Here is a 14,620-nt window from a genome sequence, read left to right as displayed (position 1 = left end):
GAAGAGCTAGCATGGCTTTGGATAGAACTATCTTTGTTATGCTGTTATTATATATATAATAAGAGCTGGAGAATGTAAACCAGCAATAAATAAAGAAATAAAATAATGTATCATAGTAAATAAGTGACTACAGTGAGTGTAGGGGTGCAGCCAAAAGAAAGAGGTTAAGGGGCTGGAACATGTCCAGGTGAGGGCAATGGAGCTGGAGAAGGGTCTGGAGCACAAGTGCGGTGAGGAGCAGCTTACTCTTTAATGCCTATTGAGGCTCAAAAGACTGAATGTCTTAGAGATAAACATTATATTTATATCATATGTGTATTTCAGTGTACATTTTTCTGTACACCTTAAGCTGAGTTAAAGAGCAGTTTTCTACATGAAAGTTTGTTCAACATAATCCCATTGAATATGTAAAACTGAGTATTGTAGTATATAACTTTTAGTTTGTTTTTTGTTTTGTCATATAATTTTTATGGGAAACCTGTTAACACAGGTATGATAGCTACCCTTGAGTCCTAAGTCTGTACATGTGCATTCTGTTAACCTTTAAATTCAACAACTATATTTATATTCTGCAGTCATTATGTTTCAACTCTTTGCCATTTAGTTCTTTCTATGTTTAGCTTTATAAAATTTTAAAAAACCCATGACAGTTCAATCGAGTCTGAACATTTTTTAAGGTGTAAGTGTCTCTATTTGCTGTATGATAATTTTTTTAGTGTCCTAAAATGTCTTCCTGACTGATACTTTGTGAGTAATCTTCTATAGTGTTTGTTTGTAGGTAGATACCAAACCATCTGATGAAGCTGCTCTGATTCTTCACAGAAAGGGATTTGATTGTAGATTTTCAAACAGAGATGTGGGTCTGCTCTGTTCCACTACTCAGGGAAAGGTAAGGTTGTTAATCTGTAGGAATTTTTAAATAATTTTTTTAATCGGGTTGGAATTTTCTATTGGGCAGAAGGGTAAATTGTTGCTTTGTTTGGGAACAAGAAGTGTTCAAATCCAAATATTTCTAGTAATTTTGAATATACTAACTAAATTACATTGAAACACAGCAAATGAATACTGTCTAAAAAGATCTAAATTATTGTCTAGTATTTAATCTATGATATTTAAAAATATTCGGAATCTCTGGCATGAGAATTTCTGTGCTGGCTGCTGCAAGGAGCTGTGCAATTTTAAGGTATTTGCTGCTTTTTCTAAATGTAGGGTTGTTTTTTTTTTCCCTGCAGATAAAGGTGCATAAACTTTTTAGCAAATTCAGAGTGGAAAGTCTTACACCCACATCGTTATCTTTGATGCACTCACCTCCAGATGCCAGAAATACAAGTGAAATAAATATGAGTTCCATGGAGATAAATACGTTCCGGATTCGGCTGAGATGAAATCCTGCTTTAATACTCAGATAAAGAATCTGCAATTGTATCTCCTCTGAGTTTCATGTGCAATAAGAGGCACATTAATGTTATTCCAACTTCTGGATACTGTGAGAAAAAGATGCATTCTATAATTTTTTTTTGACCAACACAATGAAAAGCCATGTTGCAAGCAGCTTTTTTTTGTTCAGTTTTTTCCCCCATAAAATAGCAACATCATTATCAGTTACTACAACAAGTGAAGAAAATTTCTATGAATGTTAACCTCTCAACAGATTAAATCTCAGGTTAAATGCTAATTAATGATGTTTCTGGTGTTTTAATTTTCATAAGTAGGGGATTGAATTTTAAACAGCCTTCTTTTCCTGATTCTTGATGAATTTATGTACAAATAACTCAGTGTAGAAAGTCCTGATGCAGCTTGGAAATAAAATGGAATAAAATGTTCCTGTGTAGTAGCTAATGTCCAAATATTTGCAATCATTTATATAAATAACAATAATCTCAATTTATTCCACAATTAATTTCAATTTATTCAACACAAAGGGGATTATTAATTGTGGTAAAATGAAAGCCTGCAGTACTTGTGATTAGTGATGGTAGATTTTAATACTTCTACCATTCACCTGAGTTATGTAAATAAAAAAAAGTGAATCTACAAAGTAATTTTGCAATGGAAATGTTTAATAAAACTCCCACTTTGTTACTTGACACACTGGGATATGTGCAATTATTCCATTACTATGATAAGAAATGTCCATAATTATCATGAATACAAGATTTTTTATAAAACTCATTTAGATACCAGTGTTCTCTGAAATGAGTTTTCTATTTCCAGACCACCATATCAAAATAAATGTGCCTTATTTTTTGATATGTCTTGTTACAATTTTGGTGTCTATGTTAATGTTTTTGGGGAAAAGGTAGTTTATATAATACTTAGGCTGTGTATCTCCTATTTGACAATGCTGGCCACACTGATCTATGTACTCCTGCACCAAGTTTGTGCTATCTTATTCTGAACATTTTGACTATTTGAATGTATTAATATGATGTCATTATGTGAAATACCAACAAAAAAAGAATTACCGTAGAAGCTAAATTCAACTGCTTTCAAGAAAATTGCAGCTTGATGCAGAGAGTTGATAGTAGCCAAGATATAGTTTGCAAACCCATCAAAACATGTGCTTGCATGTCACAGACTGTGGTGACCTGTTAATTCCAAATGATGTGCCTATATTTTAAACATTTTACAAACTTGCTTTACAAACCTCACTTATATTGCCAGTGTTCATGTTACTGAAGAATGGAGACTTTTCTTTTTCCCATATTGATCCATATCTAGTACTTAAGCCATCCAAGTGTGAAAAGTATTTTCCTAAGTAGAGCTGCTGTTTACAGTTAATATATATAAACATTCAGTTGAGTATAATCCCATTTTATAGTCTTCATTTATTTTCATAGCTCATTCTTCTATCTCGTGCTTTTGCTTTACTTTTCCATACCTTGTTGCTTATTCTCAATACTAATGCATGAAAAGTCATCACAACTGGTAAAAAGATGTGCTAGCTCTAATATTGCCTCCTGTATTTAATTTCATCATTGTTGTTGAACCATTATATGAGGTATCAAAGTCTATCAAATTATTTCTTGTAGCTACAGGCTATGTAAAAAGAAAATGAAAGTCATACTTAGATTTTATGCACTGTCACAGGTTGGATCTCTGTTGAGATTGTGTAGATTTTCTTATGTAATTCAATCTACTGTGTTTTGTAATAATGGGATTACTTTAGTAGGACCTGGTGCAAATTACATCAAGAATATAGGAACCACTAACCACAAATGGAAGAATCAGATAAATCCAGTAAATGGATGTTTTCATGCAATAAACATGTACTGTAACTTTTCTTAAAAAAGAATATTTGAAATTGCTGGTTTTTGTTGGAACTCAGATCTTAGTAGACTTGCCAACAGAAATTTCTCATGACATTTTTTTTGTTGCTTCTTCAGAATTAAAATGTTTAAGAGAATTTTATGTGTTCTGTGCTAGAAAACATTCAAAATACTATTTCAGTTTTGCTAGGCAGAAAAGGAAAATTTTGATGCAATAAGATTTTAAAGTATTTTGCCACTTGGACTTGCTTTGAAGGATTCTTCTTATAGCATTAGTTCTTTACTTTTATCATAAGCTGTGTAATCATGATACCTGAATCTTCCTTAACCAGCAGATGTAATCCTTGTTCCTTTATTTTCCTTTTTTTTTGTGTGTGTGTGTAATGACAGCTTTCAATTTCAATTTCCTGAAATCCTTAACTAAATCAAAACTCCAGTCAAAGTCTCAAGAATTGGTTCAGAGTGTTGCTGTCAATGAGTGTGTTTTCATTGGATTGGGTTTTTGTTAGATTTTTGGTTTGTTTTGGGTTTTTTGGTATGTGGGGATCTTTGTTGTTGTTTTGGGTTTGGGGTTTTTTTGTTTTTGTTGTTGGGTTTTTTTAGTTGTTGTTATTGTTTTTCAAAAGTCTTAATGAATACTTATGCTGTTTTTTTGTGAATTGGCCATCTAACTCAATTTCATAATTTGGGGATTTTTTTCTGTTTTTACAGCTGCTGGGTTTGTAGCTATTGGTTAAGAAAAAGAAACATTTTTACCGTGCCAGTGTGATTTTAAATACAATGGTGTGTAAGAAATGGTTTAAAGCGTTACTTTCCCTATGAGAGTTGTACCTGTTCTCATTTTATGGTTTGGGGTTTTTTTACATTCCTTTATCTTAATTTTCTTGGTTTACTTGCTTATATTTTCTGAAACAAACTGATTTCAGCTGAAGGTTTTTGATATTTTCTCTTGGAAGGTTTTATATCTTATGGGGATATGTAAAATAAGATCTCTAATAAAAGGTAATGTTATTGTGAGATGTGGTCAGCGTCATTAATGCTTTGGCTTTAACAATTTTTTTTTTTTAAATTTTTTTTTTTTTTAATGAGAGAAACAGCAAATGCAACTTTTTTGAAAAGGTTCGTTGGTCAATATCTTTTGGGAATGACCGTTATTTGTAGTGAGATGAACTCCTGATCAAAGGTGCAATCTATTTCACAGCTGCCAAACAGAGGGAGATAGATGCTAACTTCATAAATGGAAACACGTGAGATGGCACATTGTGGGAAGGAAATGGGCAGATCTTTTGCAAAGGAATTCATGCACTGACATCATAGAAAATATTACATTTAAAATTCTAGATATTTCTGTAATTTGAATTAATGTTTATATTTGAAGCATTTGGGAGCAATGAAATGGTTGCTATTTTTGCACACACCATTAGAACATAGCGAGTCAAAAATAACAGTTCAACTGTAATTAGACTGAACACTTTTTAAGAAATTATGTAATCCTAATGTAATGTTCTGTAATTGCACAGGGCAGCTTGAACAGGCATAGATGTTTTACAGATTTGCTTCCTGTAGTGGTGGTAGAGCTTGAACATAATGACCTGCAAAGACAAAAAAAGTACAGGTTTCAGTCAGTGTCTGAGACCATTTGATGTTTAGCTGGATAGTCTTAACTATAAATGAATGTAAAAACAAACATATACACATACACAAAGTAAATCCCCATAATTTTAAAGCTGAAGTTTCAAGATAAAGCCTGAAAGTGCATAACGTCTAACAGGCAACAATGGGTATAGGTCTAATTTAAAGCAGTCCCTCACCATTTTAAGGTCACCCTATTTTGGTATCAATTCATATCAGCACATATTATCATATTATTATTATATCACACAGGCATGTGGACAGAACATATTCCACTAACTCTGTAACCAATAATGTATTCTTTTACTGTATGAAATTATACTATGTTTGATGTGTGCCTATGCACTGTGTTTTAAAAAAATGTGGGATCTCTCTATACATCTTTACTGATAGTGACACCACTGCTCAGATTTAGTGGGTTATTTGACTTGTGATGGGTTATATATGTGATAAAATCTAAAACAGAGATTCAGTTTTTGTCCCTTTTTATTTTAGGATAACTACTCTGTCATAATATAATGAATTTCAAAAATCAGCCAAAAGTATAATTTTTTTCTTCTAAAAGAGGAACCATATAAAAATAATATATTGTCTAGAACAAACTCTGGTCAATGGGAATTATTGGGACTTTTCAGACAATTCTGTTACTGAGAAAACGTTTGTCTCCAATCTCTCTGTAAATTAAAATATTAAATTTTGCACCTGTCAGTCTCTCAGTATACATATTTTATGAATGAATAGGTATTTAAAGTCTATATTGTATCATCCAATCTTTGTACTCCAGAATTTCTGGAGTACAAAGCATCAGCAGTGGAGCATCAGTAGTGCATTAGATTTCCATTACTCCCCTTCCTTTAGGTAAATCATTTAATAGCACTAGGAATAGTAAGAAAATAATAAAATTTTTAAAAATATCCATCATTTATATAAAATTGTGCTGTTTGGACTGTAAAGGCAAGGACATTTTTGACTATACATTTCAGATCTGCAGGTTCTCAATGTAGCACATTCTTCTTGATATGCAGTGCCTGTTAATGCAATGCCTGGTGTACAAAAATCATTCATATTGAATACCAGTAGACTGGAGACTTCAGTCACAGCTTTACCTCCACCATTTCCACTCCCTTTGCATTGGACACATCCACCATACAGGAAACACGTGCCTTTCAAATCATGACCTGCAAAGTCTCATGAGCTCCCCAGATAGCTGGTCTATTTTTATTTCTGTTTTAACTTACTCCTTTTGTCTTTTCTCCATTCTTGGTATGCCAGCTAAAGGTGTGGGCATTTGTAGGCTCCAACACCCACACAGCCCTCCCATGGCACATGATGGAGCTTTGTGGAGCTGGGCTATCTGCAGTGTCAGGCAGAGCACGGGATGTGATAGATTCTTAGAGAATTACATATTTTAAGTCTACATCAATGATTGTGCAAATGTTGTGCATGCTCTACTTGCTTGCCAGAACTGCCTCACATCACTGGCCTGCTCCTCAGAAATACCTTTCTTTCTGAAAATCCACTTGAATGAGTTTCAGTGCCATTCTCCCTTTTTCTCTTTCATGATGTAACTCACTCTTCATTTCAGGACCCTTTGGTCATCCTGTAACCTACCTTCCAGAAGTCCTGCACATGTTCAGAATGAATGATTCACTGTCTTGCAGTTTAAAATGTCTAATGAACACAAAATAGATCTTAAGTAAGCTGTGCTGACTAAATCACTTGCAGTAGTGTGGAGACACACAGCTTTGCAAACACAAGATGACCTTTTTTCACAAAACATTTTAATACCTGTGACAGTGAAAAGATGTATTATCTGTGTTCTCTTTTTTTTTTGGTTTAAAACCATGTATTTTACAAGCTAAAATAAACAATACAAGTTTAATGGAAGTAATTCAGATTGACAGTGGTGGTGTCAAAAGATTGAATACAACTGTTACAGACATTCTTAAAGGAGCATTTCAATAAAAGTCCTTCAACCACATAAAGAAGATTTGCATGTTTGCATGATGAAAGGGATATTTTTTTTGTTTTGACAGTGATCAAATCCGTCTCATTGCTTTTTCTTGTATCATAATAAGTGAAATCTACTGACTTGGCTAGTAGACATGGGAAAGAACCTATGAAAGCTCAAATGTAACTGTAAGGCAAACTTACTCAAATGGCTTTGACACAAGGATCCACAATTATTAGCCTAATTGGTATTCAAATACACAAAATTTGAATTTTCATTCATCAAATATTGGGCTTTTGAAAGATAAGATGATAATAATTACATTGTGTTTGGTTTTAAAATAGCTAATCAATGTGTAATTGCTGATAGCAAAGGTACCTTAGTATTTGAGTTGGTGGAAGTTCATTTTTAAAGATACACTCTATGCAAAACTCATGATTTGCAGATCTTGCTAGCTTTCCAGAGAGAACACATGAGGTGTAACTGAAATTAGAAACTGTAGTTTGGAAAGTTTTAGTTATTAAAGCTTCTGTAGATGTGCATCAGAAACAGATCTCTGGTCATTTTCTGAATATTTTTGAAGACTCTTACCTAGATGGTAGCATATTTTGGTTTTAATATATAATATATGAAACAGTGAATCAAATTTGTGGTAGTCAAGAAGGAAAATTCCTTGATGTTCTGTCCTTGATGCTGAAGAGCATTCCTTGATGGTGATATATACATTTAATTGCAGATAACAAAACAGCTCTTCCAAGCTAACATTCAAGAGTATTCTTCTAAATCAAAAAAAAAGAGAGTGTGTTTCACTGACCTAATGAGAGTCTGGTAGAGGCATAAATGTGACACAAGCACAATCTGAATAAACCTCTATAGCTAAAGAAAAGAAGAGGCTCTGAGATCTCATTCCACAGGGCTTTGTCAAAATCTGTGTGGAATCTTACAGCAGTCTTTGTCACTTTCCCATGTTTTAATTAAAAAATTAAAAACATCAAGCAAGCCCCCGTCTCGCCACCCCCAACACACATCTAGACTCCAAGAACAACACGTATTCTGTGTCATGATTTTTAAAATTTGACAACATAATGTCTATAGAATTCCAGTTCACTTTTCTGCTGCGAACTGTGATCAAAATACATGTTTTATTGACCTTTCTAGTCAGATGTTCTCACAGTGGCATTGCCTAAGGCATTATGTGCCCAAAACCTTGTGACTGTGGTGACAGGCTATATTTTGGATATGCAGGTCACCGAGGAACAGGGTTGAAAAGGTGCTGGCTGTGTTGTGGTGGGAGGTGTGGAACTGTGGGTGGTCATGGTGTGAGTTTACAGTTCCTTTAAAAGTGAGAGCAATCACTAATTTAATGCTGCCTTACATATGGATCATTTTTAAGAATTTTTAACAATTGGCATTGATGCATAGTAATGTGACACCAGTGTTTGGCTTAAATTTGTGTTCTACACAGGGCTTTAAAAGCAGGTACTGGTAAATTGAAACTAATTCAAAGGGCAAAGGGAAATTTTTTTTTGTGATGACAGCTATGATAGAACAAAAGGATTTCTCTTGTCTGAAATGATGCTTCAAACCATGTTTGAAGGCTCTTGCTTGTTTGCTGAAAGTTCTTGTCTTGTTACGTGTTGCAGTCTGAATAAAAATCAATAAAGTTTTATTGACCTGTGAAAACACAAGGTTGTCAGTATGATCAAACGGGAAGAAATGTGAATAATATTTTTAAAATTAATTTATTATAGGCAGGCAATCAACAAAAAGAAATTTCCATGGACACAAACAGAAGTGAGAAAGCAGATAGCCCTAGAACATAATTTCCCAGATAGCCATAAATGGAAGGAGTTTTGTTGGACTTTGCTTCACATATCATCTGTTTATGGATTTGCCAGTTTTTCAGAGGAAACACCAATGTATATTCTCATCTACTTATTTTTTCTTTCACAGTGGACATAGGTTTAGGGAACAGAACTTACTTTAAGAACTCATTGAGAGAATCAATTATATAGTAATTTTCCCTGCTGTGTGTATTGATGTTACTATGGGAGAAAGTCTGTAGTTACTGCAGAGTTTTTTGGTTCAATCTGATGGATAAGTAAGCACTTGTTAATCAGCAGTTCTGAAAATCTGCTGTATTTATTTTGAATTCTGTTTTTGTTGAATTACTTTGGAAAACAGCAACATATTTCCTGTGAAAAAGAATTGCTTTGCTTTGGGAGATCTATGTCTATGCTCCAGTGATTAGAAGAAATATAAATATTTAAATTTCTACTGATGGCAAAAGGCTATAGGATGCCTTGCACTCAAAGACAGCTGATTTTTTTAAAGAAAAGAGACAATTAAGTGGATTTATGGAATTGGAAAATAAACAGGAAAGTATATATTCTAGAAATACTCTTCACTTTCATTTTCATAAATTGTTTCTGAACAAACAATGAATGCTTGAATGTCAAAAGTAAGGTATTTGACAGGGGAGAGAAACAATGGATGATCATCAGCATGGCTCCATGGCTCATCTCAGCCAGAGGAATCTTTTAAGATTATTTCACTATTTTAAATTGTTGGATATTCTGCAGTTCTGGAAACTTCAGTCAAGATAAGACAGAATGAAACTGGGGAAAGGGGAAATTTGGCAGTGGGAAATGTGCAAAGAATGGGACTAAGAGAGCATCTAGCCAAGACTAGGTCACTTGGAGAACAGCAAAGTGCAAGGGTGTCAACATATCATGGCTGAGCTGGAATTGTGTAAGAGGACTGAAACTTAACAAGAATAAAGAAAAGTTTATAGTGAATACATATTTTCACATCTATTAGAAAGCAAGGGAAAAACGTGAACCTACAGTTCCTGGGCAAGGTGAAATATTTATATTAATATTAGTATCTAGAAATTCATAGTATTTTAAGGAACGTTCAGTCTTCTACCCATACAGAGGGCACAGTGACATTGGCATGGTGGGTTTTGTGAAATTATTATTAATATAAAGATGAGATCGATTTACAGCATCTGCTTGCCCAAAAACAGCCATTATCACCCTGGTTGACAAACAGCAACATTTCTCATAGCTGGGCAGCAGCAAACCTTACAAAACTCTTATTTGGAGACCTTGGAAAGCACAAGTGGATTTCTGTCATAGGAACAGTATGTGGGTTCTGCCAACATAAGCTGATAATGGTTCCAGTATGAGAAGAGAAATGTGACTCTGACTTCTGGCAAGCAAAATGGAGAAGCCATTTACAAAAAAAAAAAAAAAAAAAAAAAAAAAAAAAAAAAAAAAAAAAAAGAGGCTATTTGATTTTTTTTCACCCTGAGAATCGCAAATGATACAAGCTTCCATCTGAAAATGGGAGATAAAAAACCGTAATGTTCTCACCCAGGTAACAAAACAGTGCCTAAATTGAATGTAGATCTCAACAGTCTATCTAAGTGTCTTCAATTTAAGTCTGATTAAAGGGTTTTTTTTTTTTAACATAAGGGCCATGCTACTAAAAGCTAAAAGTTTGTAATTGTGAATTCAAACAGAAAAGACGGGAAAAAGAGATTAAAAAGAAAAAACAATGTAACAATCTTCCTCAGTTTTACTTTGAATGTGTGCTTAGACTGGTAGCTAAAAGCAGAAGTAGATTGGTTTAGTCTCCATCAGGTTTGAATGTTCGAATGTTTCATCTTAAATGAAATTATAAGTTTCTTAATGCCATCATATTCGCATGTAGTAATTTATTCAGTTATATATTTTGAAGTCACTGGAATCTTGAAAATTAGAACTGAGACTTTGATCATGTCTCTCTATGATATAAGGGACAAGTGCATAAAATAGAAGATGTGTTTGGATGTGTTTGTGGCAGATTTTAAGTATTAAAAGCATTCCTTAATCTCATGTAGGAGGATACTCAGTGGCAGCAGCCATGCAGACCATTGTGGAAAGGGGAACAGTAGCCACAGGAGGCTTTTTCTTTTGGTTTTTTGCATTCAAGGAGAGCAAATAAGTCTTCAAAGTGACTCAGAAAATCCTGTTCTTAGGTGCACTGAACCGCTCCCAGCATAGCCCTTTCTGAGGTGCTTATATAGAGGTTAATCCTTTGGGCCTCATCTTCATCATTGGAGTATAATCTCACATCAAATGATCAAACAGATTTTACACAGCAGTCTTGTAGCCAAAAGGATGTCTAGAAAAAAGAATTTAAATTTTAAAAAAATGTAAGAGGATATAAAGACAAATTCAAAATTTTATATATTGGGAGGTCGTGATCTAACAATTTAGGGTCAATAGGAGCTGTAAGATCACTGCTAGAAAAAATTCTGTGTGTAAGAATTCCAATACATTTGTTTACACACCATGTTTCCCCAAGTGATGCACAGGTGTACAAGCAACGACAAAATTAATGTGATTTGCAAGTTGATCATTGATTATAGTACGCTCTTCTGAAAGCCTTTCAAGGGTATGTAATCCTCTTTTAAAATGACAAAGGGAAAAAACACAGCTACAAATCATGTACCTTTTCGATTTAGTGAATGCAGTGATCTTATTTCAATTTATGGGTTTCCATGTTATAGGGCGCAAGGGAATATACTTTTGGTTTATATTTTGAATTCCAGGAATAACTTAGAACAGACTCTCTGGAAAATATGATATTTTCTCAACATAAAATACTGTGAGACAACTGTTCATAAATTAAAGATATTGATTTTTATATAACACCTATGTACTGTTTCACATTCTTGAAATTTATAAGATCTTTATATTAAACAGTGCACAAATATTCTTTTCCTTGCAATTAATCTATAATTTAAAAATGGGATCAAGGAATATTGCACTTCCAGTCTCAACTTATACTATCTTTATCTATGTACTAGAATATGGGCGACCGGACCGCTCACATCTGATTCCAGTTGCCATGACAATGGGTTTAGCACCTGTTTTGTGTTGGAAGGGCTTGCTTTCTTTCTCCAAGCTTGAAGCTCATCTTGCTCCAAATTCCTTATGTGAAGAAAGATAAGACTAATAGAAGACTAACAACAAACAAGATAGGAAAGCACATGTGATTGTAATTATGCCTTCAAATACAATTGAGGGGAAGTTATGAATGTAAAATTTCTTTGACTAAAGGCCTACACATGACCAAGCTTGTCTGACCATACATTTCTGCTTTTGTAAGAAAACTAACACAGTTCAGAGGACGATATGTGAATTTTGATACCGTTTTCACCACAATTTTGGACATGATGAAGTTTGTGTCTGAAACCAGCAGGTCAAAATAATATGTCATTTACATTCCTGAAGCTCTAAATGCAGTGTCTTGTCACTTTAGTCAAGAGAGAGATTTGCTAATTCAGCTAAATTTCTTCATTGTTCACAATTTAAATATTTCTGTTTGTCTACACAAACAATCTTCTATCTTCTATCATCACTGCATCAGAAAAAACCCCACGTCCACAACTATTTCTATGCTGTTTACCCTAAGGCTGTAAATACAATTGTTAGTTTAGGAGAGAAAGTGTCACCATTTCTTCTTCATTGTTTTAAGGTTTTTTTTTTTTTTTAAGAGTCCTCTAACGTTTAGGGTATGGTGTAACACTTCACTGGCATAAGTCTCTGAGTCTCCTCAATAGTAGCATTCAGTACATGTAACACCATTACTGAACTTTCAGCACTAAACAAAGGGAATTTTTGCAGTTGTGGACCACATCCACATCTGGTATGTTACCAATTATTCTACTAGCAAGCAAAGACTACTATCAACTTTTTATTATCAATTGCCAAAACTTTCATAATAAAGTTTTACAAGTTAAATCACCTATGTTAAAAAAAAATCAGCTTAGGTATAAACCATCCTAGAAATTGTTTGAGAGTTTAATAATTTGTTCTTGCAGGTATCCTCATGAGACACTGGATTCACAGAGAGGATATATAGTGTAAAAACAATGCCATTAACCTTTTGTTTACTTCCAACGGAAACAGAAGAATCTGTCTTCCAAATAATTTTTATATTTCTTTATCTGATTGCCTAGAAGAGAAAATATAACGAAAGCCTGTGGCTTGCCATAATAAAGCCAGAAAGGCTCTGTGCATTGTGATCATAACCACTTGCATTACTTGCATTACAGTGAGTCAGTTGTGGTTCGAAGAAAGTTGGGAGCATTTGGCACATTCATGCAGTGTCCTGCAAAGTGTTCTGTCATTTCCTGTGTTGGAAAAATGGTATGTTGGGATGACTAGTTGTATTTTTCTCTCCAAAATTAAGTCTGATGTAATCTGTTACACACTGGAATGGAACATGCAGCACCTCAAAGACATGAGAGGCTGATACCATTACTCTTTTAGCATGAAGTTTTTCTTGGCCTCCCCTAAGTTTAGATTTGTTGTCTCTTGCAGATCCCAGTCTTTCAAGATGATGCAGTCCCCATGGCTATCTTTTCAAGCAGTATAAAACTTGTATGCTGACATTGGCAGCTCTGCTGGAGGTTGCTCTGTGGGGTTGGATCATTATGGAAGTGGTCTGGGGAGAATATGTCTGCTTTTCCTTACCCTGAAGAACGTACACCCTGTGGTTTGGGGATTTTTGTGAGAAGCTTCAGGTCACTTTTCAGAGGGCTCCTTCAATTTGATATTCACATCAACGAGTAATAAGTATAAATTGTAGGTGTTCACCTATTTCAACTATTCCTTTGTGACTTTAGGATTCTGTAACTGCAGACTGACAAGACTGTCTGAACTCATCTCGAAACAGAAATGTATTTCATTTCCTTTCAAGATACCTGATGGAATTTCTAGGGATTCACAAGTGGACATAAAAGTGGACATAAGTTAAGTTCTCTTAACTTTAAGGCCTGTAGGGGTAAGTAAACTGTAGAACCCTAAAATTCAGTTTAACTGTGTCACAGACTTAATTCTCGCTATTCATTCTCTTTTGTTGTGTGCTCTACAGTAAGTGTAATTCTGCTAATCTCCTTTAAGAATACCAAAGGAAATCACACTATGAAACTGATTTCCAAAGGAGTATTTTTTAGCAAGAAACAACATCCTTGTATTATACATTGGATGCAGAATATATTTTTAGATGTTCTGGAGAACTCATTTTTGATGAAATGGTAATAATTATCTAATAAAAACTCTTATAGAATTATTTACATTAAGACTAGCAAGATATAAGAAATACCACACCAACAGGAAGTCAGTTTCCAGTGAGCCACTAATGTTAGGAGAAAGGATGTTAGACTGTGAATTTTAAGGTTCCTCTTGTACACATCAGCAGAATACCACCCCTATTCCAGTATAAAAAGTTCTAACACCTCTGTTGGCACGTCTGGCACCAGAAATCAACTGTACAGAACTTGGAAAGCTATTGGTGATTTTTCATATTCAATGGACTCCTCTCTGTGAATATCCTACTTTCTGAAACAGAGTAGCTTTTGCCTTTTTAGAAGCAGAAGTATATTGGTATCTATTGCAAATCTTGTTGTTTTTTTTTTCTTACTGCCTTTGTAAATAATATCTATTAATATTAAGCTGTTAGACAGTGGAGCTTTAATTTTTTGTCGGTTCAGGTTAGAGTGTTGCCTGTTGGAGATGACAAATCATATCTGTTCCTTAGCTGGGAATACACAGGATTGTTTTAGGGAAAGGGGTTAATATAACAAACAAATGTGCACATGTAGCACAACTCTGGAGGCGTTCTGGCTAAAGTGTCTGGGTCAGAGATCCAAATTTGCAAATTTTCCTGCATCTAGATGAGTATGCAAAAGGGATACTTGTTTCATTATTAT

At 34.2% G+C, this 14,620-nt stretch overlaps 1 protein-coding gene across 1 annotated transcript in view; it reads left to right on the top strand.

Annotated features, from left to right (window-relative positions):
- MAN2A1 (mannosidase alpha class 2A member 1) overlaps window positions 1-4,286 on the top strand; it is a 120,254-nt gene extending 115,968 nt beyond the window's left edge. Inside the window, exons 21-22 of the mRNA XM_063421882.1 lie at window positions 779-889; window positions 1,233-4,286. Coding sequence (XP_063277952.1) covers window positions 779-889; window positions 1,233-1,385 — 264 coding nt within the window. The 3' untranslated portion in view covers window positions 1,386-4,286. The remainder of the gene's footprint in view (window positions 1-778; window positions 890-1,232) is intronic.
- Window positions 4,287-14,620: the final 10,334 nt, after the last annotated feature.

This window comes from Prinia subflava, chromosome Z, assembly GCF_021018805.1.
Source record: "Prinia subflava isolate CZ2003 ecotype Zambia chromosome Z, Cam_Psub_1.2, whole genome shotgun sequence".
Taxonomy (NCBI): domain Eukaryota; kingdom Metazoa; phylum Chordata; class Aves; order Passeriformes; family Cisticolidae; genus Prinia; species Prinia subflava.
Note: the sequence above shows the minus strand (reverse complement) of the source record. Positions and strands in the feature narration are given on the sequence as shown.